A 27,316-nucleotide genomic window follows, 5' to 3' on the forward strand; every position below is an offset into this window, starting at 1 on the left:
TTGCCGTATACAATTTACATGTTTGGATGGGGGGAGGGAAGTATGTATGTTTAAAGGATAATCATGCAAAATTGTTTAAAGCTCCAGTGATCCCGTACATTCAGGTTGAATTTAGGAGTATTATGAATAATGTTTCATTGTAAACACAAGAATTAAGCCGACTTCAAAGGAATGTGATAGGCTCTGCTCTACAAACAGCCCTTTCTCAAAAGTCCACATGCATATTTATTCTGACTCGATCTGGGAATTGATTGTCAGGCCCTGATGGTCTGCAGAAGACAGACAGCATGTCTCAAAGCCTGGCTTTTCCCACCCCCCCCCTCAAAATATTGAATCCTGTTCATATAGTCATGATTTATTTTTTGAGCGCTTACTCTCTGCCAGGCATTGTGCTATAGAAAAGACAAACTAATCAACGTGTCAGAAGGCAAATAAGTGATCATTTGGGCTGGCGATCAAACTGCCTTCTAAAGGGCATGAGGGAACTTTCGGAGGCAGTGGAAATGTATCTTGATCTCGATGGTGGTTCCATGAGAGTATACATTTGCCCCAAAACTCATCAATTCGTATACCTAACATGGGTCCATTTTTAAGCATGTGAATTATACCCCAGATCAAGGGAAAAAAAGGAAAAGAAAAATGGGAAACGGGAGCACAACAAAACTCTTATTCTGGGTTAATTGCCTAAGATGGCATTACTTCTTGATGATAACCTCCTGTGCTATTCTGTGTCTAAAAAATAGGGTCCAAATGTCTCTGTTTTCATCATAGTCTAAAAGAGAGGCAACAGAGAGAAACTGCGATGCCCAACTAAATACACAGTGTCTAGTGTGTGTGTTCACGTTGACATCCACACACACTGAATATCCTGCATTACAACTTCCGCTCCCCAGCAGGGAAGGATGTAATGGAGACCACTTCATTTGGCAACTACACGTAAGGAAGAATGGGCCATTAAAGGAGGGGCCTGATCAGAGGCCACTAAGTATGACAATTACGGTCCTCCTACTGTTGACATAAATGAATACCCTCGCTGAAAAGCTGTAAGCAAGATTTAAGTGGGCCTCATTCTTAGTATTAGTGAAGGATACTGCTGGTAACTAGCGTCTTACTGAATAACGTTCATAAATGTGAATCACAAATAACTTGTTCTGCCGAGCCTTGCATTCCTTGGTTCTATAGCAGCTAACAGGCACATAGAAGGATATCGGTAAAGCCTGCCATCTCTAGGTTTAAATTATCATCAGCAACCCGAAAGCTTCCTGGGTGATTACATTAGCTCTAATGAAAGGAGAAAAGGTGATTGCTGCATTATTCAAAGGATAGGAGACTACCCTGAGATTTTATTTTGTAAAGATCTTACTGTGTCTCTATTTCATTTCTTTTTATAAACAAGAAGGTACATTAAAGAGAATCTCTGCCTGCTCTAGACTCTTCCCTCTTGGCCAAAGTGAAATATTTAGTTCCCAGCATTCAGGAGGAAAGAGGGGAATTTTCAAATGCAGTGTGATGTGCCCTCCTGTGCCCCCCTTCCCTTCATTATATGATTTTACTGAAGTAAGGCTACTGAGTTTTTTTCAATTTGACCTTGAATGAATATGGTTAAGTCACCTTTACCCTTTTCTAGCTTCTGTTCGCAAATATGGGGCCAAATAGTGGCTACACAACAACGTATAAGTTCCTAAGCTTATCCGTGCTTTTTCCTTCTCCAGTTTTCTTGACAAAATGCAGTACTCCATTGGTCACCTCCCTAAACTGACTTCAAGATGCACCATTTAGAAGACAGTTACACACCAGGCTCTAGCAAAATGTTAGATGGCTCACGCATCATCCCAGATACCTTTTCAGGAAATGAATGGATAGAGACAGAGAAGTACCTTTTGAAATTTTAGAGTTGATTAACTGATAAACTCATATATTCTCAGATATGTTTGACAGTGCCAGGTCTCAGGACACCAAATCTTATAAGAGAATTTTTTAAATGCTAGGAAGACTATTTTTTTAACTTACTTTATTGAAGTATAGTTGACTTACAATGTTGTGTTAACTTCTGCTGTACAGCAAAGTGATTCAGATAAAGCATAATGGAAAAGAATATAAATATGTATATCACAGGAGATTGAATATAGTTCCCTGTGCTACACAGTAGGGCCTTGTTGTTTATCCATTCCATATGTAATAATTTACATCTGCTAACCCCACACTCCCAATCCACCCCTCCCCAACCTCAAGTCTGGTTCTCTCTGTCTGTGAATCTCTTTCCTAGGTTCATTTGTGTTGTATTTTAGATTCCATATATAAGTTACAGCATATATTTGTGTTTGTCAGACTTACTTTCCTTAGTATGATAATCTCTAGGTCCATCCATGTTGCTGCAAATGGCGTTATTTCCTTCTTTATGGCAGAGTAATATTCCATTGTATATATGTACCACATCTTCTTTATCCATTCCTCTGTCGATGGACATCTAGGTTGTTTCTATGTCTTGGCTATTGTCAATAGTGCTGCTGTGAACACTGGGGTGCATATATCTTCTCAAATTAGAGTTTTGTCCAGATATATGCCCAGGAATGGGATTGCTGGATCACATGGCAACTCTATTTTTAGTTTTCTGAGGAACCTCCATATTGTTTTCCACAATAGCTCCACCAATTTACATTAGTCAGACTTTAAATAAAAATCTAATTTGAGTACACAGTTGACTAATATGCAGTTCTTTATGTCACTTGAGGAAACAATGTCTGCCAGGATTGGAATTTCATAAAGTGCTGTGAGGTGGTCCCTCTTTGAGAGCAGCTGTAAGCTGTTCAGCTGAGGTGCTTCAGGATAATTGGAGAATCTACAAATGATTTCTTGGCTTTTTCTGTTTCAGGGGTGAGTTTACTGATACCACATAGTGCCATCCCGGAGGAGAATTCTTGGGAGATTTACATGTCCATCAACCAAGGTGAACCCAGGTAAGAGACAGAGAAGGATGGCATATTAATGAGATCTTAAGTATGAAACGGAACTTCTGCAGAAAATCTGAAGTTATTAAGATAATGTGACATGGTGGTGTGTGAAACAGTGAGCTACTTGACTATATAGAGGGGAAAAGTAGTTGCAAAACTGTTGGCTGTCCATTTTGTAGGCAGCTAACCCAAGTCACCAACATCTAGACGGCAGACACTGAAACAGTAAGTCCACAGGCAAGGCATAATCAGGGTCTCTCCACAAACAGTGACTGACTGGGTCACAGAGCCTTCCTCTCAAAAGAAGAAAATATCATCCCTGGAGGTACCCTTTGGTGCCACACGTTATGAAAATGCAGAGAATAACTGACCTGTGACCTTTTAATATCAACAGAAGACCTGCCCTAAAGCCGAGAGATAATTTCTTAGGCAATATTCCTCAAAGAAAAAAATAGTCTATACTTCAATAGCTTTCAGGTCTGACAGATTTCAGCAGCATTAAATTCAATTACATGAACAAATACAAATCTTGCCACATACTCTTAATGAAAGTAGTTGGTTATCTTCCTAGTGCGACTATAATATTTGTAGAAATGCTGCCTGCCTCCACACAAGATAAACCAAACTCCTCTTGAGAAAGCAATTTCTCTTATAAACTGGGTCTGTATACCTCTGGCATTTTCAGTCATAACATCTTGGTTATTTTAGAATAGATCTTGTCATTCTTAGCAAAAAATAAAAATAAAAAATACACACATGAAGGAAGAACACTGAAAGGAAAAACAGTCAGAGAGACAGATGGTTTGAACAGACTTTGATAGCTATCTCCATAAGAGGATTTGTTGGTAACCAGTGGTTTTAACTTTCTGCTCTACGGTGCTTGAGAAAAAATGGAAGAAAAGGCTCTGCTAGTTGGTTGCTGGGGAGACTTTCAGAGGACTTGCACATAAGCTGTGCTATGTCGGGCTCTTATGTTATTTCCTCAGGTCTGTAGACCTAGGTCCTTTACCTGTGCACCTGAAAACATGCCGGTGTTTAAATGTCTCCACTTGGCAAAAAGGGCAAGAGGTTTTATTCAGAATCTCAACTAAGCAGCCCTAGGAGTTCTCTGGATGACAGTCACCTCGTTTTTCTCTCTTTGGTGGATTTATTTAAGCGACTGTACCTGTCCAAAATTGAGGTCACGGTCAATTACACATATGCTCTTAAATGCATCACCTTCAAAAATCAAGTTTGAGGCAGAATCCAGTCAACCTTGCCTGAAAATCATGGCCTCCTGCGAACCCTCCTCCCCGCTGCATCCTGTTCCCTTAGTGGTTTAGAGGTAAGGAGTCCACGGAGCCTGTGTTCAGCTCCTTCCTCTCAAACCCAGCCTCAGGGTCTTTCACCTCATTATGCAAGAACCAGCCTAGGGCTCATCCACATTTTCAAAGGCACCTAATGCACAGCTCACCTCAATCCCCATCTCTTACTAGAACTTTCTTTTTAGGAGGTCAGAGCTAGAATGTGTCCAAAGGCATCAAACGTACAGGGACTTACATTAAATGGCTCAAAAATGAGGGAAATATTACTTGGGACATCCTGCAGTTGAAAAATAAGAAAGAGAAATACATAAAAACACACCAGAGCTCAAAGACTCTGAAAGACGGCTTTGGCCTCCTGGGATCACCCCCTGCTAAGCTTTGTAAGTTCCGTGTTAATCAGTTTGGTTTATCCATCTGTATCTGAGGCGCAGGTTCATTGCTGCTGTTCAGGAAGGTGGATGGAAACGAGAAGAGTTCATCCAAGACTTCAGATCTATGAAGTAAGCGTGTAGTTCTCTGTTTAACAGAGGATGAAATAAAACTGTAGAATGCACACATTTTTTTCCATGTTGCTGAAACCGTCCCAGATGTTCCTACTTCACACCACTAGACTACAGCCCACTTAGCTTCCTCGGCTAGTCTCACTCCTTTTGGAGGAGCTCCAAACTGCATACTTACAAAAACACTAAAAATAGTAAATGCCTTTTAGTTACTTTTTCTAAAGCTCAGGTACATTTGTTTTTCCATCCTTGCCAGGAGGCTGCTTGCATCCGAGTTCTGCTTTTAGTCCTGTGATGAATCAGAAGAAGACAACTGCTATAGCTCTTCAGTGTCAACTTTTCTTTGTAAGGCCACTTGTAAACCCACGTTCATCTCATGCTCTCTGTTATTCTGAACTTGTGTCCAGATTAAGGCACATTTCCTCAAAGTTCGTGGAGCTGGTACGGCACTGCTCTTTCACCTTTTCCTCTAGAGCCATCTGAGTTCCCTCCCTCTCGGGTCACAGGTGTGAGAACTGGGTTTTCTAAGGCTCCATCACCTCCACACACACAGAATCACAGCGGGATTCTCTGAACCCCATCTTTATGCTGTGTTGAAAGGCTGTTCCGTTTTGCTGTTGATGATTTATTTCTGTTGCTCCTTTCTGAGTTACACACCCCTGGTGTAGCAGGGTGATGATTTAGTGGAACCATAATGGATATCAAGGATCCAAACTCTGTACCAGATTTCCGGGGGTATGGGTGTGTGGCGTTAACCACAGACTCAAAACAAGCCCCCGTATTCAAATAGTCTCAGATGGATATATTTAATATTCTGGTAAGTTTCAAGGGAGGTTGTTCATTGTTTGAACTGAATGTGCTCTGTCTCTCTTGGGACGTCCTACTTGCATACGTGGCAAGTCTGTACTTTCCATTAGTGGAATGATGTCACTTTCCTCCCTCAATATCCCTGCTTTGTCTACACTCTCAGACTTGAACAACCATCCTAATGAATCTTTTCTAACCTCCTCCAGCAGTCTGGACTTTTGGTTGGTTATAATGCTGAGGGAACTAACTCTGTTGACTTTTTGTACATATATACACCTTAAATGGTTCGCTAGAAGGGGACTTCGCATCCTTGGAAAAGTAATTACTTACCTCTGTTTCAGTATAACTTGCAAAGGTGCTCTCATGTGCTTAACTCATTTAATCTCCCCAGTTATGTTCAAAAGAAGGGGATTTTGTCCCAATTTTTGAGATGAGAAAAAAAGATCTGAAAAATGAAGGTTCAAAGAAGTGAGGCTGCTTTGCGAGGGCCTGTTACTTACCGGTGAGCTGGGATTTGACTTCAGGATATCTGACTCCAATTCCGGTGCTCACGGACTAAAGGATGCCACCTCTCCTTGACGTCGGAGACTTTAGGGAAACAGCTTTCTGACGTTGCATGCCAAGGTTTGGCCGCTGTAAAGAGGCATCGCCTGGAATCGCTCTGTAAGAGCACCGAGAATTAGGCAGGACTGGACAAAGGTAACTGGCTGTTGTTATTACATCATCATAGTTGAGAGAAAAAGGTCTGGAAACAGGTGTCACCTCAGTGCTGAAACTTGGGCTAAGAGTGCGCACTCAGGCATCTGAGCTCTGGGTTCAGACTTAAGACTCACTGGTTTTGTTCATGTGACCTTAGGTAAGTTTATGAAGCTCCTTGACTCTGCGTCCTCATCTGAAAAACAACAGCAGGTACCTACCTCATAGGGATGTTGTAGGATTGCATGACGTACAGTGATACTACAATTTGAAAGATAAAATAAGAACACCTAATTGATACATTTAAATTTGATAAAGTATTCTACCTACAAGATTTCCTTTAATCTTCTCATCCATCCTGCTGTGGTAAGTAATAATAATTACCCTAATTCTGTAGACTTGAAAATGAAGACCAAAAAAAGTTAGGTTTGCCGAGGTGGTAACAGGACTGGGCACCAAAACAAAAGTTTCTGCCTAATAATGTACTTTTAGACTATGTCACACTCCCCACTTTAAGGAATAATTAAGTGTATTATTCTTGAGTCCAGTAAGACATGTTTGATGAGAGATGGGGCTTATGCCCAATAATGGAAATACACCGTGAAACATACAGAATGGGGCCCAGATTTGGCGAAGACAGTAACTTTATACTTCAATGTGGAACGACCCTGCAGTAGAGGATTTCACAGAAAACAATGGGAAAAATAGAGGAGGCCCTTAATCTGTTCTAAGGATAGATTCAGAGAGGCATAGTAGGGAAGGAAGGTGGCTAAAAGATCAGTAGAAATTCACCAGACAAAGAAAGGTATAAGGGTTATTAACTCAGTGATTTCCAGCTCCAGGATACATTTTCCAGTATTTATACAGTGTAAGGTAGGAAGGGGGTATACAACAGTAGGTAAATCCAGGCTTTTTTATTTTTAAGTGAGGTATAGTTGACTTAAAATGTTAGTTTCAGGTGTACAGCAAAGTGATTCAGTTATACGTATATTTTTTCAGATTCTTTTCCATTATAGGTTATTACAGGATACTGAATGTAGCTCCCTTTGCTATACAGTAAATCCTTGTCGTTTATCTATTAATCCCTCCCTCTAGCTTTCCCCTTTGGTAACCGTAAGTTTGTTTTCTATGTCTGTGAGTCTGTTTCATAAATAAATCCGTTATTTTAGATTCCACATATAAGTGATATAATATTTGTCTTTGACTTCACTCAGGATGATAATCTCTAGGTCCATCCATATTGCTACAAATGGTAATATTTCATTCTTTTTTATAGCTGAGGAATATTCCATTGTATATATGTACTACATCTTCTTTATCCATCTGTCTATTGACGGACACTGGGTTGCTTCCATGGCTTGGATGTTGTAAATAGTGCTGCTATGAACATTGGGGTGTAGGTATCAAATCCAAGCATTTATTCTCTGCTTTGAAGTCACTCTGATGCCCGAATATTGCCTTAAGCAGCTTCCTTCCAACTCTACCCCAGGCCCAGCCACCGACAGACAGAAGGGTTAAGTTTCAGGCACTGCTCCACTCACAAAATAGAGGATGCTTTGAGATGTCACAGAAGCTAGAGTAGCCTCACCAAAGGCAATGGCATAAACTTGGAGCTGCCAGAAGTATTTGCTGGTGAGAGGCCCTTAGGATTCTCCTGGATCAAGTGTATTTAAGAAGCTCGGTCAATGCCAAATGTGGCCACCTGTATCGAAGACGGCTTTGGAAGGCAGGAAACCAGCAGTGATCACTCTCAACAAGGCTGCCTCTTTTCCCAAACTTGAATTTGAAAGAAAGAATTTGGGTCTTTCTAATATTTCTTCAGGAGCTTTGGGGGGGATGTGGATTTTTCATCTTCTCTAAACAGGTTTTGGTAACTTATTAAAAAAGGGTGTTTAGGGTTTCCCTGGTGGCGCAGTGGTTGAGAGTCTGCCTGCCGATGCAGGGGACGCAGGTTCGTGCCCCGGTCCGGGAAGACACCACATGCCGCGGAGCGGCTGGGCCCGTGAGCCGTGGCCGCTGAGCCTGCGCGTCCGGAGCCTGTGCTCCACAATGGGAGAGGCCACAACAGCGAGAGGCCCGCGTACCGCAAAAAAAAAAAAAAAAAAAAAAAGAGTGTTAAATAGAACTACCCTATGATCCAGCAATCCCACTCCTGGGCATATATTCAGAGAAAACCATTTGAAAAGATACATGCACCCCAGTGTTCATTGCAGTACAACATCCAAGACATGGAAACAACCTAAGTGTCAGAGGAATGGATAAAGATGTCATACATACACAATGGAATATTACTCAGCCATAAAAAAGAGTGAAATAATGCCATTTGCAGCAACATGGATGGATTATCATACCAAGTGAAGTAAGTCAGACAGAGAAAGACAAATACCTTATGATATCACTTATACGTGGAATCTTAAAAAAAAAGTTCATTTGTACCAGTTTTTTTAATCTACAAAAGAGAAACAGTCACAGATGTAGAAAACAAACTTATGGTCACCCAGAGGGGAAAGGGGGGGATAAATTGGGAGACTGGGATTGACATGTACACACTACTATATATAAAATAGATTAACTATTAAGAAACTACTGTATAGCACAGGGAGCTCTTCTCAGTACTCTGTAATGACCTATATGGGAAGAGTCTTAAAAAGAGTGGATAGATGTATAACTGATTTCACTTTACTGTACACCTGAAACAACATTGTAAATCAACTATACTCCAATAAATTTTTTTTTTTTAAATTAAGGTGTTTAAACAAGAGGATTAAAAAATCAATTGTCTCCTTTCAGAGATGTCCCCCACATACACCCCAATAAGAAGATGCTACGGATGTAGCACAATCATCCCACTCCCAGCTCTCGTTTTGTCCCCCCTTCCCACCCATGGTTGGTGAGTAGAGAAATGGACCAGAACATTACTATATGGAGTTTTCTTCTGAGAGGCAATAAAATGAAACCAAAGACAAACATTCATTTCTTTTTCCAATTACACTGTCCTGTGGATATTCCTGGCCAAATGCTTAGACTAGAGTTGGAAATGTCATCTTACTGAAGAATTTACAAAAGGACACATATTTGGAATTTGGGCTCAACCTAGATGGAGTATTTCAACCACTGTTTTTCTCCTGTGCTTTTATTTTCTCTCAAATGGTATGGTCTTCCCACTGGGTACATCTTGGGGTGAGGATTTCTTGGGGTGAGGAGTGAGAAGGCAGACATGGTGGTGGTAGGAAACATTAACTTTTGGGGGGAGTGGTGCCTTGATGGTACAATAGCTTTGATAGCAAAGCATGAAATAAGACCAAATATAAGACTAGGAAGACAGAAAAAGTAGGCCTGAAATGGAAGGGAGTAGACAATTTCTTCTCTGGTAACAGGCTCACCATTCAGCACCGCACTGTAGCTACGTCTATGGAATGGCTTCATGTGGCCTTTCCTCCACGGTTGCAAGAATGACACACACACAAGCAAAATTCTAAACACACACTTGCTCACATACCCTGCCTGAGAGAGGATACAAGCACTGAGAAATGTCCTTAGGCTGTTTGGGAGGACCTCATTTCTAGAAGGCTAAAAAGAAAACAGATATGTATGGCCATTCTCCTTGTAAAAATGGTCTTCATGAAATGAATGTTTCTAGTAAACTACTCTTTATGTCAAAGCAGACATTTGAGGCCATTCTAAAAGCACCCATCCCAGTAAAATATGAAACTGAGTTCATATTTTATGAATCAGAGCCTTCAAGGGCTCTGATTTCACAGAAGCTAAGACACCCCTGCCATCAGGCTACTGCAATTAATGTAGGGGTCCCAGTCAAAACCTTACCTCTTGAGCATAAAATAAGGGCACCTGCCTTTGGCTCTGCCCTGACACCAGGTGACTGATCAGGGCATTACTGCAGGGAGGAGACCTGGCCAAAACCCCTGGGATGATTTGCATCTCTGTTTGCCTTCTCCAGCTTGGAGGACTTACCCACTAGGTTACGTCTCAAGCCATCCTACAGCAGCTCAGGCAAAAACACAACAACAAAAGAACACTACCCCTTCTCACTGCAAGAGTTACCAGCTCAGTTCGGTCAGTGACAAGGGCCAAATGTACTCAGTACTGTGAACCAAGAAGAACAGGAGCCCTTATAGGTAAGGAGGTTACGCTGGCGGAGGTGCTGGTTGGAGGACAGATTGTGTATATGTAGGAAGATCGTGTCTGGAAGATCGCTCTAATTTCAGAGATTTCGCCAGAATAACGTCAAGTCTAATTTTCCCACCTCCCTGCGGAACCTGCAGAGAAGCATCATTTCATCCGAATGGGCACCACCACTCCCCCGCCCACTTACACATCATGCCTTATCCCTCCCTATTGATGTAAGAATTGCACGTGAAGAGAGAAAAAGAGAAGTCACATTTTGGAGAGTATGGGGATCAAAGATGGCTGTCCCTCTGCTCGCCAAAGCCAAAGAGAGTAACCCCAGGAGAACTACTCATAAAATTCAGGTCATCTGCAGGAAGTGGATATGGATACCTGATTTTCTCATTGCTTATCAGTTTGTTGACTTGTTCAATGCTTCCAGGGAAGAGGGAAAAAATAAAAAGCTTTGAGAAAGCCCAGGAGAGAGGGGGAAAGAGTGCTTCTGTAATTTCTAATTCCCCAAGAGGTAGAGAAGATGGGCCAGGAAGTGGGAGCCAGAGAGGTTAAGTGAGATGGAAAACAGGTTTGCCAGAGGCCACTTCAGGGGCTCAGAGAGCAGGTAAACATGCTGCCAGCTGGGGGCTGGTTGGCAGGTGTGCCTGAAACACACAGGGAACAACAGATGCCTAGGGGTAACTGTTTGCAATCCAGTCACCTGCACCCTCTGTCAGTGAGGCCTTTTGGAGTCATCACCTATTTATACTGAATTCATTAAGGATTATCTTAAGAAACTTAAGCCATCCAAGGAAAATACACCACAGTTAAGTAGGAGATGGTGTATACTTTCCTTTTCTCTACCATAATGCCACAGAGATAAGCTCGTGGAAGAGGGAATGCATGAGGGAGCAAGTTCTCTGCTTCAGACCCAGTAGCTAGAACCTTGTGTTCATGCAAATATGCATGAGTGTGTGGGCACAGATGTGTCCATGTGCATAGCTACTGGGGGTGTGGGTGGAATTTTGAATCAGAAGTGAGATTAAAGTTTTTAAACGAACAAAAATCAGTCCCAAAAACAAACTATTTTAATAATTCGATGTTACTGAAAAGTTATGGACTCAAAATTAAATATCTTCAGGGTACCCTGCTACCATGGACAATTCCATGTAGCACAACTATTAGAGTGACTACTAGGAAAACTAGAGCCACTTCATACCATAATAGATGAAACCCCGAAAGCAAACCCAGTTAAATGAATGATGATGTTGCAGTGTGCTACATGTGGTGACAGAGATACCCAGGTACTAACCAGGAGTGAAGGGATGAACCCTGGGTAAAGGCTCAGGGAAGGTTTCAGAGAGGAAGTGACAATTGACTTAAAACCTGACAGACAGAGAGTAAAGGGCATTCCAATCAAAGGGAACAGAATGTGCAAAGGCACAGAGGTAGAAGTAACATCACATAGGGACTTTCCTGGTGTTCCCTAAGAATCCGCCTTCCAATGCAGGGGATGCGGGCTCAATCCCCTGGCCAGGGAACTAAGTAAGATCCCACATGCCCCAGGGCAACTAAGCCCGTGCGCCACAACTACAGACCCCACGCACTCTGGACCCCGCACACAACAGCTAGAGAGAGACCCCTGCGCGCTGCAACAGAAGATCCCGCATGCAGCAACTGACACCCAAGGCAGCCAGAAATAAATTAATTAAAAAATAAATCAGTAAAAAAATAAATAGCATCACGTATTTTGGAACTAAGCAAATCAGAACAAGATACGAAAGGAAGAGTGATGAGGAATGCAGCTGAAAAAATAAAGGTTTGACCGTGTAGAGTGTTGTTTGCTGCCGCCTAGGGGAAACTGAAATGTACTCTATGGGTTGGGATTGCTGAGGCTGAAGAGTCGGGAGAGCCGGTCATGTTTACACTTGAGATGTACTGTCTTCTGCTTCATCTCCACTGCCACTGGCCACGTTCAAGTCTTCATCATACCAGTCTCCTTCAGAGCACAGTGAAAAGATGCCTCATTTTGCCTAGCACAGATATTAATAGCCCTCCTTTTCACACTCAAAAGTATCTCAATTTGGACAGTAAATTATAGTCACTCTACTTTTGAGTGTCCTTGTCTCTAGGTGCGAACGTTTTAAATCCTTTCTCTAATCCCCACGTTGCTGTCAATGGGGATTTTTTTTTTTTAAGTGAAGCAAATGTTTATTAGGAGGAAAGAGTACAGTACGTGTGGATAGACACAGGCAGACTCAGGGAGGGAGGGAGGGAGGGAGGGAGGGAGGGAGGGAGGGAGGGAGGGAGGGAGAGAGAGGGACGAACCCTCATGGCAGTTTGAATCATTTTTATGGGGCATTTCTCCTGGATTTCCTTTGACCAATCATCTTGCTTTGCCAGGTTGTGATCAGGGTCGTCCGCTGTGTGCGTCCACATCTCTTAGCCAAGATGGATTCTAGTGAAGAAGCCTACGGGTAGTTTTCATCACTTACTATGAGGTGGCACCCCTTCCCTTTTTGACCTCCAGGGAGCCTTTCTGCGTATGTGTAGTCAGGGAGGTCTCCTTGACTTCAAGAATGAGGAATATGTGGTCTCTTATCTTCTATCTGGGCAGGGCCCAGCCTCCTCCATCATCCTGCTTTTATAGAGTTTCTGCTATTATGGAGTTTCTGTCCACAAGGGAGAAACTATTCAGCCTGGGGTCCATCTACCTCCTGCCTCAAATCTCCCCTGAGAGACATGAACCCCAAGAAATCTTTATTGGGAGGAGGAAGGATAAAGGTCTGTCTTCTGTATCTTCTTCAGGTTGCCAAGGGGCTTGTAGACCCTACCTAGTTGGGGGTCACAGAGCTCTCACCCAACGGGGAGCTTTGAGAGATAGACTTGGGGAGAAACTCGGCCAGGTCTGCTGGTGTGCGTACGCGTGTGTTAATGTGGGGTGAGCGAGATGAAGGACTTGGAGATAATTCCCAGAATTCTGGCTTGGAAACTGATGATTAATTAGTAGAGAGAGACTTGCCAGCTGATGTCACCTGAGAGTTCGTGATAACAGCTGCTCTGGGAGCAGCTCTGGATTTCTTTCCAGGGAATAAACACAGCTCTTTGACTCAACAAGAAAAGGGATAGGAAGAAAACTGATTAAAGAATAAATAAAGACAAAAATAATATGTAATATATTCAAGAAAACAGACAACTGCTGAATTGAAATCCCACATTTGGCCCGAGCATGTGACAACAATGCTACTTACAGCAAAATGTGCCAGTACTGGGCATGGACCATGTTCGTACGCCTCACGCACAGGGGGATCTCCTGCCTGCCTTTTGTTTTCTTTGCCTTCCTAGCTAGATAAGACTCTGCCAATCCTGAAGTAAACTAATGACATACGTAACTTGTCAGGAACGTAGTACAGACCTAGTCATTGACACTGCGTGAGAAATAAAGAATTATCAGAAATGAGATGATATAGCAGAGTGAGGACAACACAGGGATCCAGGAGGCTTGAGTTCCAATCCCCTTTGCCACGTCCAGCCTGGGTGGCTTTGAGCTAGTCACTTTCTTTCTCCAAGCCTCAATTTTATCATCTATAAATTTTGTGTATTATTAACTGCATTCCAGGATTTGAGTGAGGACAGTAAAGTGACTTTAAATATGAGAAGTCCTGTGCAAACTACATGCTACATTTTGATATTATTTTGTCTACCCTTTTTTTTCTAATTACAAAAATACAAAATCCATGGAATTTGCTTGAGCTCTGACTCAATGATACTGAGTCATTCCCATTTAACTACTAACACATGCCTAGACTCAGCAGAAAGTTTAATTCAGTGATAGCAAACATACTAAGTGTTCACTCTATAATCAAGAGCTTTGTCTTGAAGGCTTAAATACAAGACATGACACCATAAAACTCCTAGAAGAGAGTGTAGGAAAACATTCTCTGACATAAATCATACCACTGTTTTCTCAGGTCAATCTCCCAAAGCAATAGAAATGAAAACAAAAATAAACAAATGGTACCTAATCAAGCTTACAAGCTTTTGCAGAGCAAAGGAAAGCATAAAAAAAATTTTTTAACTAAAAAAAAAACAAACGAAAAGACAACCTGTGGAATGTGAGAAAATATTTGCAAATGATGCAACTGACAAGGGCTTAATCTCCAAAATATACAAATAGCTCATACAACTCAACAACAACAAAAAAAACCCATCAAAAAACGACCTTAATAGATATTTCTCCAAAGACAACATACAGATGGCCAGTAGGCACATGAAAAGATGCTCAACATCACAATTATTCAAGAAATGCAAATCAAAACTACAGTGAGGGGCTTCCCTGGTGGCGCAGTGGTTGAGAGTCCGCCTGCCGATGCAGGGTTCACGGGTTCGCACCCTGGTCCTAGAAGATCCCACATGCCGCGGAGCGGCTGGGCCCGTGAGCCATGGCCGCTGAGCCTGCGCATCCGGAGCCTGTGCTCCACAACGGGAGAGGCCACAACAGTGAGAGGCCCGCGTACAGCAAAAAAAAAAACAATACAGTGAGGTACCACCTCACACCAGTCAGAATGGCCATCATTAAAAAGTCTACATGTAACAAATGCTAGAGAGGGTGTGGAGAAAAGGGCACCCTCCTACACTGTTAGTGGGAGTGTAAGTTGGTGCAGTCACTATGGAAAACAGTATGGAGGTTCCTCAGAAAACTAAAAATAGAGTTACCATATGACACAGCAATCCCACTCCTAGGCATATACCTAGACAAAAGTATAATTCGAAAAGATACATGCACTCTAATGTCCATAGCAGCACTATTTACAATAGCCAAGACACAGAAACAACTTAAATGTCTATTGACAGATATAAAGATGTGGTACATATATACAATGGAATACTACTCAGCCATAAAAAAGAATGAAATAATGCCATTTGCAGCGACATGGATGCAACTAGAGACGATCATACTAAGTGAAGTCAGAAAGACAAATACCATGTGATATCACTTATATGTGGAATCTAAAATATGGCACAAATGAACCTATCTACAAAACAGACTCACAGACATACAGAACAGACTTGTGGTTGTCAAGGGGGAGTGTTAGCGGGGAGGAATGCACTGGGAGTCTGGGGTTAGTAGATGCAAACTATTACATTTAGAATGGATAAACAACAAGGTCCTACTATATAGCCCAGGGAACTATATGCAGTCTCCTGGGATAAACCATAATGGAAAAGAATATTAAAAGAAAATGAATGTATATATAAGTGAGTCACTTTGCTGTACAGCAGAAATTAGCACAACATCGTACATCAACCATACTTCCATAAAAAATTAAATTACAAGTAAAATCAAGAGCCTTGTGATGATACAAAGGACATCCTGCATCAGTTCCTTTGTCTGCCTCTGTTTCTCATAACATTCTGGCCTATGATGGGTACTTTAGAGGTATATCCTATGGGTCCGAACAATGGACTCTGGGCGGGCTGGTATTTAGATTAGGAGATGAATGACCAGTCAGGCTGGGGTGGGTGCTTATGCCACCTTAAGCAAGCTTTGTCCCTGTCCACTTTGCCAGGCTTTCCGTGCTAGATAGTGATGGATATAAATGAACGAATTATCCCTGTCACTATTTCTGTTTAGCAGTCAGTCATGGATTTGAATTGGGTTTGTTGCTTTGAGTTTGAGAAATCTTTATTGGAAGAATCAAATTAGTGGCGTCTACCTATCCCTTTGAGGAGATTTGGCATTAATTAACTCTATAACAGGCATAGGGGACCACTGAGGAGGAAAGAGGCTCTGAAGTAACAAACAAAGGTACTACTTGTGCTAGCGAGAGGGAGTGCATTGCTGCCATTTGGGAAACACATTAATTCTTTCAGGCTGCCAGTGTCATGCAGTGTAATAAAAGGGGCAATTTATCAAATGGTACCTTAATGGCCTAGAAGGGTTAATGCAACTTTAGCTGAAGATTGTGCTCTTTTCCGCAGTAAAATCATAGTGGTTTCTTCACATTTAGGTTAGAATATAATGCCATTAGCCCCCAGAACGAGGAGGGGAAGAGAAAAATAGCGAACCAGGGAAAAGAAAAGGCAGGGGGAGATTCTCACTTTGTCATTTTATGATCTGCTCTTTTTGGAAAGGAGAATTTCTTCATATCAAGGCCTTTACCCATCCTTCTACCTCACACCACCCCCTTGGTCCCCAAACAAACACGCATAAATAAAAACTGCTGTCATTCTAATCAAAGTGCTTTCGGAGCCCATGTGAGCTCACAATGCGAAGTGATTAGAGTGGTCCAGAGGAGTCTTTAATTAAAGATGCCATTGACGCGATAACAATGGTTTGTGAACATGGTTAATAGGCCTGAAGGGAAGGGGCACCTTAATTCAATGAGGAAAATCATTGGTTCATGCGTTTGATTGTACATTGTAAAGGAACAGCACATACTATAATTATTTTTATTTTGTATGTGCCATCTCTTTTATTGCCCATGCTGGAAATAGAAATAACCTGTCCTATTAAGATATTTAATATATATCTTCCTTTCCACTTCGCTTAGTTATAGCCTAATAAAGATGCCGGGAGAAGATGCCAGCGCACACTGAGGCTGCCCGCCTTGCTTACTAAAACACGCCCTTTGAAAACCTGGGTGGTCAACCGCCTCACTCCCTTGGTTACGGTCTTTTTAACAACTTCCCAGGACCCCATAACGTTATATGCAGATACGGAGCTTCACTCTGCATAGACACTTCTGCAGCTGAAGTGTGAAGATAACCCAAAAGTCAACCGACGCCTCCAAGATCGTGTGGTGTCTGGGAGACGGCAGTGGGTCAGGAGGCAGCGACAGAGGGGTCTTTAGGTCCTAACTTTAAAGTGAAGAAGCCATGAAAGTCCCGGTGGTAGACAGAAGAGTGGCGCCCCAAGGATGTCCACATCCTAATACCCGGAACCTCACATAGTAGCAGGGACTTTGCAGATGTGATGAAGGTTAAGGACCTTGAGAAGGAGAGATTATCCTGGATGATGCAGGTGAGCCCACAGAAGGATCCTTATAAGAGGAAGGCGGGAATACCAGACACAGATAAGGAGACCATGTTATTACCGCTCACAAATGGAAGAAGGGGTTTCCAACCAAGGAATGCAGGCAGCCTCTAGAAGCTGGAAGAGGCAGGGTGATGGATCCTTTCCTAGAACCTCCAGAAGGAACACAGCCCCACTGACACCTTCATTTTAGCTCTATGGGACTTCTCCCTACAGTACTGTCACATTATGAATCTGGGCTGTTTTCATCCAGTAAGTCTATGGAACAGCAATAATAGGAAACCAACACAGGCCTCTGTGACCACTCTCCGCATCTCAAAGCCCTGTTTTCCTAAGGCTTTCTCCAGGGTCTGTGAAAACCATCTTAGCAATTCTCATGCCAACATTACACCTTCGAAGTTCCAGGTTTGGAGACCATGTCCCAGGGAACATCCGTCTCTCCCACCGCCTGTCGCCCCCGCCCCACACAGACACACACCCCAGGACCACCACAGGACAGGAGATTCTAATCCCAGCTCTGTCACAAGTGGGTGTGACTTCGGCCACGTCCCTCCACCCCGCAGCACGCCCTTCTGTTTCCTCATCTGAATGGTGATGGTGTTGGCCTGATTACTCTTAGGTCCTTTCCCAGCCCCCAAAATGAAATGATTCCATGACATAGGACTCAGGTTCCTCCAGGGAAGCCTGTTTTGCCCATTCAAAATGCCAATGAGTAAACCACTTAGCAGATAATAAAAACTGTCATAGCAGCATGCCGCCTAGATCTTCTCCCCTCCCCGTCTTGCACTTTAAAGCACTCTCCCTGAGCCATCATTATTCCACTTCTCATAGTAAACAAAGCTAAAACGCCAACACTGCATGAAAGATGAGGTTTAAATTGTGTCTAGAAACTGGTGATTTACACATGATTTGCGATTCCTTTAGTATATTAATTGGTAAACACCCTGTGAAGTGTGTGTAAACTAAAGCCCTGAACATCCGCAAACAGTTTAGTCTCTCAGTGTGGTGTTACTCAAACTTCAGCAAGGTCAAATCCTCATTCCAGCCTGTATGTAACTGCCCTCCCACCCCAAGCCCCTTGTGCCAACTCCCTTCCCGTGATCCTATTGCAGATGATACCAAGTGGGTGACACAGATCTTTAAACCCTTTAATAGCAGAGATGTATGCTTCCATCCTCAGTTAATTGGGCTTGTTGCTTATTGTAATCCACCCTTGTAACTGCCCCTCTCCCGCCCCAACTAATGGCATAGAATGGCTTGAAGAGCTGTAACGTTATTTCCAGTCACTGCTCATCAACCCCCCAACCCGAGAGCCTTCCATATTAATACACATGCTCCTTAGAGAAAGAGGATGTAGGAACAGTCCCTGTGCATTTGCATTTTCAACCATAGTAGCGTCATCCAAAGCCATAATCGTGAGCATTTCAACTTGACCGGCATCTGAATTCCATTTCAGAAGCCCACCCGACGTATATCTGACACACCACCCAGCCCCAGCCGCGTGAGGCTTTGCTTCGGATATTTTCTCAAGAACCACACAACTTAGCTCACACGTTAGCGCCAGGGCTAACTTGCAGGCAAGGAACGCAAGTGAAAAGCATGAGTTCCCAGCTCCTACCTCAGAAATACTGAATCCGAATCGTCATGGGTGGTATCCACGAATATAACTGTAAACAAGCTACCCAAGGAGTTTGAAACCACGTTACAGTTTTAGGGCCACTTAAAGACTGAAAGAGGAATCAATTGTGATGAAGAGATTTTGCTCAACTTCTCTCTTTTCTCCTCTATTCTCCTGATCCCCTATTCTCCCTTTCCAGAAGTCTATTTTCTTAAATCATACATAGCAGTTACTAGAGAGAAATCCCCCAGGAAACCTAGTCATGCTATTGGGATGGACCGATGAGCCACGCTGCCTTCTAAAGGGCCCGTATCTCCCAGAGAGTCTGTGATTATCGTTTCCTGGGACTGATCTCAAAGATCTGGTCAGAGCTGCAGAGTGAGACAGGTATCTTGACTCGAGTAAAATGAGAAATCAGAAACCGCAAACTGATTTTTATCCACAGCAAAGTGAGCACTCCAGGTCAGTGTACCAGGGTTTCAATGAAAAGAGAAAAAGAGAAGAAGAACAGTAAAACTGTGTCATCTCAGGCCCAAAACTGTAGGAGGCTGGAGCCAGCTTGCTTTCAGAGCTCCAGTTTTAAAACTAAGTACGGCTTCCATCCATCGGCCTTTTATGTCTGTTCCATTAAAATATGCTTTAATTATGGATCGACCCAGGGCCTGGCATAGTAAAACTATCATTACTCTCCTGCCCGCATTCCTGAGTGATGCTCTGGGAAGAGGTGATCAAACCTACGTTCATCTATAATACGGACCACGAGGAGGAAAGGAGGGAACGATAATTACCAAGCACAGCATGGCCGACGACAACAACAGTGAAAATCTCGTCTTTAAATATGGAGCTGATTGTTTTGCTTGAAGAGAGTGACACGCTACAAGCCTAGGGTCAGGTCAAGAGATATTGAGAGCAAAAGCAAAATGTGCCCGGACGCACCTCCAGACCTGCCGTGGTTAGCACTTGCCACCTTGTAGCTGACCTTCACCGTGACCTTATGTTGTGACCTTGGCGCTGCAGAATGTGAGTCACGGTGTGCCAAGGTTTGGACCGTGACCTCACCACCACCAAGTGCAGAACGTTCATCACCTCCACCACACATTGTGTGCAGCTGTCAGCGACCCTGCTGACTTCATTTTAAGAGTTCCGGACAGATTCTCCCTGGGCCTCTCTTCATTCATTCATTCATTCATTTTTTGTTTGTTTGTTTTGACGAAATTTTAAAACTTAAGGAACAGTGGCAAGAATAGTACAGGTGACTCTTGAACAAAACGGGTTTGAACTGGCTGGGTTCACTTTTTAATAGTAAACACTGCTACCTGTGCTTGGTTGGATCCACGCATGTGGAACCACGGATACGGTTTTCGACTGCACAGAGCGTTGGCGCCCCTAAACTCCCATGTGGTTCAAGGGTCAACTGTATAAAGAGTTCCCAGTTCTCCCACATCCAGATTCACAAATGTTAACGTTTTACTACATTTACCGTGTTCTACTCTTTCTCCGCACGTGCATGGAGAGAGACATGCACATATGGAGAGAGGAATTAATAAATACACATCCACATATATTTTTTTAACCGTTGTGAACAAGATGTCCCTTTTCCCCCTAGATACCTCAGTGTGTATATTCTAAACACAAACTCTTACATAAACACAGCACAATTATCACAATCAGGAAATTAACATCGATACAATACTATTATCTACTCTGCAGACTTGGTTCCTATATCACCTCTTATCTGAATAATGTCCTTTATGGCAAATGAAAATCCAGTTCCATTCACTTCGTTTTGTTGTCACGTGCCTTTGGCCTCCTTTGATCTGGAGTAGTTCCTGAGTCTGTCTCTAGTGCATGATATTGACTACTTTTAAGAGTGCACATCAGCTATTTTGCAGAATGTCCCTCAGTTTGGGCTGGTATTTGTCTGATAATTCTCTTGATTAGATTCAGGTTATGTATTATTGGCAGGAACGTTACAGAAGCGATGCTGAGTTCTTTTCACTTTTTCTTATCGGCAAGTATGTCCTGAAAATTCATCCCATTACTGGCAAGATTAACTTTGATAACTTGGGTTAGGTGGCGTCTGCCAGGGTTCTCAAGTATAAAGTCATGTTTACCCTTTGTAATTATTAAGTGTGGGAAGATACTTTGAAACCACATAAATAGTTCTTTTCTTAAAAATTTCACCAATTATATTAGCATCCCGTTCATAATTCTTAACTGAGTCAGTTATTAATATGATTGGTTGTCAAATGATGACTTCCTACATTTATTAGTTGGCTTCCTATTGTATGGAAGAGTTTTCCCTTCCCACTCATCCATTCATTTATATCTGTATCTTTCGTGGGTTCTTATGTTATTCAGTGGGTTATCGTCCTTTACCACCATTATTCACTTTGATGCTCAAGATGTTCTAGATTTGATCAGTGGAAACCACTGGCTCCTAAGCTTGCTTCAGCAAATATTTGTGAGTGCTTGAGGCCTATATTAGGCACTGGGGTGCGGGAAATGGGTACAACAATGACCAAAACAGAAAAAAAAAAAATCCCTGGCCTCATAGAGCTTCAGTCTGTGGAAGAGAAAAATAAACAAATGGTATAGTGCATTGGAGGGCAATGAGTGTGAAGTCAAAGAAAAACAGGGCTTCCCTGGTGGCGCAGTGGTTGAGAGTCCGCCTGCCGATGCAGGGAACGCGGGTTCGTGCCCCAGTCCGGGAATATCCCACATGCCGCAGAGCGGCTGGGCCTGTGAGCCACGGCCGCTGAGCCTGCGCGTCCAGAGCCTGTGCTCCGCAACGGGAGAGGCCACAACGGTGAGAGGCCCGCGTACCGCAGGAAAAAAAAAGAAAGAGGAAAAAGAAAAACAAAGATCAGCTTTTGATGTAGGAACGTTGCAGTTCCACAGCTTAGGCATAATTTGGGAACGCCTTGTTAGTAGGTGTCATTGCAGCAAAGGTCTGAAGGGCACGAGGGAGATAATCATGGGACGTCTGGAGGAAAATTCCAGAGTAGCAGAAACAGCTGCAGTTCCTCGAGGGGCAACAAGCTGGCATTTTTAGTGGGATTCCTCAACTCAATATCATGAGTTGAGGACAGACCATGGAAGGGAAGCATGAAAGCACTACCAAGGTGCCTTCATTTCTTATAGTGCACATCCCTAAGGCACGTGCTGAGATAAGAACCATCTAGTGAATAAAGCGGCCATCTCAAAAACACAGTTGCTATAGAAATAAGACTCATAAAAAGGCAGGAGAGGTGGGAGTTCAGAATTGAGAAGCAGAACTTTTATGCATGGAGCACACACTAGGTGCTTTTTAGGCTTAACTTCGTTTAACTCTAGAACAATCTTAGAGTAGGTATTACGTTGCATGGGAGGCAAGTGAGGCGCCGAAAGGCTTTCCCTTCTGCCACCGTGTCTGGTTTTCATGCCACAGAAAAAGTCAGACGAGGGGTGTAATATCAGGGATGATGCCACAAAGAGCACAGTGAGGACACAAGAATGTTCTTTTCATCCACATTCTGTGTTCTCTGCGGCTCCTCTTGGTTTCCCCTGCCGGTAACTAAACAGGGTTAGTCACGTGGGGCTTTCTGTCTTGCCAGATTCCCAGGCAAGGTGCTCCCAGGCCCTTTACCAGCACCCTTTCCTGCCACGTATATTTATTTTGTGGTTGGGGGCATCAGAGCTGCAAAGCTGGCAGAATTTTCTCCAGAATTCTCAGCTGCACTGCGAGAGCAGAAGTTTGAATTCACAACCATGTTTCCATATACTTACTCAACAAGCCACCTGCTTACACAGACCTGGCTCTTAAATGATTGATCTTTTTGTATCCGTAAGCATTCGTAAACATGCACAGCATATATATGGAGAAAAAGGCCGGGGGTGGGGGGACACAATGAAAAAATTAAATAGCAAAAGTCTCACGCCAGCAGACTTTTCACACAGGAGGGTGTGTGATGCACTGACGTTGTTCATATCACGGTCCTGAAATCGCTGCTGTTATTAGTTCCCAGTTATTATTAGCTCACAGCAATTTTAGAAAAATGTGTTGCCTTTTTCCTTTTTTTAACACCTAGCAAGAGCACGAATACTTCCTTGGCATATACTGTGTAATGTGGGCAAACTTAAATGCCATCCATGCTTTCCTCCCAAATCTTTGGTTTTGCCCAATTAAAGCCTCCTCTCCTCAGCTATCTTGTCCCTAGATGTCCTAGGTCTGTATTCATGGCTACACTTGCACTACATCTCTTCCTCCATCTTTACTTGGGATGTCACAAGAGCCAGCACTTCGACCAGCAATCTCCTAGTGCTAACAGAGAAGCAAAGTGCATCTGCTCACAGGGGTCAGGAGCCTGGAAGTCAGAAATCTGTGGTGATTCGGCTGCCATCTCTTTGATTGACTTTTCTGTGACCTTATATTGTTACCACCTGCCCACACAGGCGTGTGGAGAGCTTTAATCAATATCTGCAAATCTCCCTGATTGCCACAGATAGAAGGTGGCAGAAAAGGGCAAATTATTATTAATTGTCGGGGGAAAAAAACGGAGAGATTAAATTTTGTTCCTTCACCAGAGAGAGACCTACGTGTACGGACACCCTTTTCACGGTAGGAGGATTAGATATGTCTTAATTTACTTCCTTTGCACTTCCGGAAATGCCCAACGGCTGCTTAATGCAAAGCCCCATCCCGGTCCCCACGTAAGTTTCCACGGGCACCACCTCCGACTCCTAATGCAGCTTACATTATTACCGAAAGGAGCCCTGCTATTCACAGCGAGTGTGAGAGTTCACCTAATTAGCTACTTTCCATTCACTTGGCATTAAATAATTCCCCCAATTCCCATATGTTTGAATAATATGTTCAACAAGGGGGATCATTCTCTGAAAGCGATTAAATAGTTCTTTTAGGAGAGCTTGTCGTTGGTCACTCAGAAGCACCCCTGCAATCCCTGTCTGTGAAGGATGCAGGCGGCAATTACACAGAAAGCACTTAACCCTCTCCAGTGGCCGCTGGCAGGCATCCACACGCAAGCTGCCACCTCGTGCTGGGTACAGTTTACGCTGGAATTTTACATTTTTTTCAAACCTCAAGTATAGCGTTCTAGGCTGTTCATAGAGCATTTGTCATTGCTAATACAGGACTTTCCAAACCCACCCACCTCCCCGGCTTGCCTGCCCTGCTTCGACATATAAATGCATAAAAGACATTTTCAGTTTAGTCTGTGCTTTGCCTGTATGGGAAGAATTGGTAACTTTGGTTTGCCTACGTGGAAGGCTGAATTTTCGGAGGGCAGCTCCAGTGCTTCTTGGGGAGGGAGGAAGACGCTGTGATGGTGTTCAGGTCTAATTTAGATACAGTAGATACAAGATGCTCCTTCTAGCTTATAGGCCGTGCCTTTTATGGTAACAGTGAATTATAGATAATGAGCTAAAGTGTGGCCATGACCAACTGGAGAGGGAACAAGCAGTGTCCTGTCATCAAAAGCAATTCAGAAATTAACAACATGTTAGCCGTGCTCATAGAAAACCTGTTTGTTCACACAAGATCACAGACAAGGTATTATCTTTCAGTACTGATTCCATCCTGCTCAAAGGGCTGCTTTTTTGACCAGGGATGACATTTCTTAAATGTCCTTCCTAGGTGAGATGAGAGAAAGCTTAGGTAGTAATACCAGTCCTAGCTCTCATGTTCCACTGTCCATCTGAGCGTCCTAAACTGCTTTATGGACTATGTTCTGTATCAGTATATTTCTTACAAGTGAAAATAAAGGGGGAAAAAATCAACTGGCTTGTTCAAAAACATACAAGCAGTTGGGGAAAATGAGGAGACTTCTGGGTTCTCACTGATTGCTGTCCTGTGAACTACCCCATTTACTCTTTGGGGCAGAGATTAAAAACAAAAGACGCAAAAATGGAAGAGGGAGGCATTCAGTAAGGTGGTATTATTTCCTTTTAGTTAAATTTCTTTGATCTGTTTCGTGGCTCTGCCTTCCTATTGTAAATTATTCACAATACAGAAAAATCTGAACAGCAGGTTTAGGTAGAATGATTTTAAATTTAGAGCTAAAATAGGAAAGAGATGAAACATCATATATATTTATGTATTTGATTATGCCGATTATAACTGTCTACTGTGCTCTTGCTATATAACTTGTGTATTTGTGCATTGGCAGAAAATAAATGTTTTCAAAACCAGAAGAGACATACTCAATCCTGGTGCGTTTGAAGTCTTGCTTTGTTTACAAAAATAATTTGTTTTGTTGCTAAGTAGCATTAAACATATTTATAGAATGTGTTGTTGGGAGAAAGGAGTGTGATGATGGTAAGTTTACCAGATCGGTCATTTCTATGAGGTCCTTGGCTTTGGTCATTGATAACGTTATCAGTGAGAATAAGGATTCAGCAGCTGGTGTGTGACCTGCCGGCCAGGTCTTTGCTTTCTCCTGCTCTGCCCTGTATTTCTGAAGAAGCATTTGTCATTTTGTTTTTCAAAACCTAGATTTGAAATCTAGGCTCAACCTCAGTCTGTGTGCTTGAGCAGTTCAGGATAGATGGCTGTGGTCTAGAAGAGCCATCCTCCAGGAGGTGTTACTCAGGAGGGAGTCCCGGGAAAGGATTTTGCTAAACCTGCAACTAAATTCTCATTCAGATATGCCCCGCTCCTTTACATGCTTCTCTCTTTTATCCTTTCCCAACCGTACAGCCTCCAGTCAGATGGCTCAGAGGTGCTCCTGAGTCCGGAAGTCACCTGTGGTCCCCCCGACATGATTGTCACCACTCCCTTTGCCCTGACCATACCACACTGTGCAGACGTCAGTTCTGAGCACTGGAATATCCATTTAAAGAAGAGGACCCAGCAGGGCAAGTGGGAGGTGAGACCTGAATCTTTCTTTTTTAAAAAACGGGGTTTGGGTTCCACCCGTGGAATGGATTTAACTTTTACCCTCTCTTCACACAAGTCAGCTGGGAAATTTGTGAGCATTTACTTGTTTTTCAGAGGGTTGGTGGCAAGTGTTCACAGCATCCTCGAGGTATTGGCTAGTGTTTTGGGGCAGGGTGTGTGTGCGTGTGCGTGTGCGTGTGCGTGTGCGAGAGAGAGAGAGAGAGAGAGAATATGGGAAAGAGAGGCCAGAGAGGATACAGAGCTTTTTCTTTGAGTTTTAGAATACAGTTGTAATTACCCTCATAGACATGTACCCTGTGTATCTGCCTTTGGTACATAAGGCTGTGACTCCCGCCTTTGTTCCCAGGCCATGTCCCTGTCTGAACTGACTTTCCTCTGTGGCTTCTGTGGGGTTAGGGAAGAGGCCCAGGGCAAGCAAGCTGGATTCATAAAAGGAATCACTCTGTTTTTGCCATCATAGGGATTGTAACAAATCTATGTTGAAGTATTCAGAAACAGAGTAGCTGCTAAATAGATGTTCATGAATTAATGAATGCATTGAAAATCATTCTATCTTGCCCTGTGTGTATGAGTACATGTAAGAAACAGTACAAGGAGAGAACAAAAGGGACAGAATGAGAATCCACAGAGGAGAGTAAGGACGAGGGAGACGGCCACAGCAAAGAAAGATGGCAGCGGGATGAGTATTCTTAGTGAAACCTCTGATGTGTCTGTCTGATTGGGATTCCTTGGTGTCTGAGGTCCGTTTGCATGAAAGCAGGTGAATTATCTTGCTGGAACACAATGACCTAGTCCAGCCCTAGGATCCTACCTCCCCAGTCAGTGCTTCAGGCAAAAGAAGTCAAAGGAAAATCATGTTTCTTGAGGAGAAGAAAATTCCCAGTTGCGTCAGTGGATGACATTTACCCTGCCCGGCTATGTCTTGAAACTCGTCGCTATTCTTATTGAAAGTGCATTCTGCTATTTATTCAGTTGTGATACAACCACAGGCAAATTTCCTGGGGTGTTAAGTTCCATGGGTTTCCTAAAGGGACCAGGTTTTTTTCTCTTTTCCATTACGTCTTGCTTTGCCTTGATTTTTACCATCTTTGTTTTTCTTCCCAGCACTTCCGCACTGTCATTTACATCCAGATGGTGTCAGATTCGTGCCCTATCACATGCCGCCCATACCTTCTCAGGGAGGGTGAAATATTCTGATACGTCTTATCCAAACCATTTATTGAATGGTCCCTCGTGAATGATTTTGATGTAATGAAAGAGGAAAAAATATTTGAAAGAAAATAAATATTACCTTAAGGATAGGGAAAGAGGTTTTCAGAAATAGACCTTTATAAAAACATAAAAGTTTGCTCGTTGATATTAATGTTCAGGGCTGTTTTTTGTTGTT

At 42.9% G+C, this 27,316-nt stretch overlaps 1 protein-coding gene across 7 annotated transcripts in view; it reads left to right on the forward strand.

The window, feature by feature from the left end:
- The window catches only part of UNC5D (unc-5 netrin receptor D), a 682,528-nt gene that overhangs the window by 532,935 nt on the left and 122,277 nt on the right, over positions 1–27,316 (forward strand). For all 7 annotated transcript variants that reach the window (XM_060291598.1, XM_060291597.1, XM_030833039.2 and 4 more), the window contains exons 11-12: positions 2,873–2,957; positions 25,729–25,897. In XM_060291598.1, the coding sequence (XP_060147581.1) occupies positions 2,873–2,957; positions 25,729–25,897 (254 nt within the window). The remainder of the gene's footprint in view (positions 1–2,872; positions 2,958–25,728; positions 25,898–27,316) is intronic.

The sequence above is a fragment of the Globicephala melas genome, chromosome 21 (genome assembly GCF_963455315.2).
Source record: "Globicephala melas chromosome 21, mGloMel1.2, whole genome shotgun sequence".
Classification (NCBI taxonomy): domain Eukaryota; kingdom Metazoa; phylum Chordata; class Mammalia; order Artiodactyla; family Delphinidae; genus Globicephala; species Globicephala melas.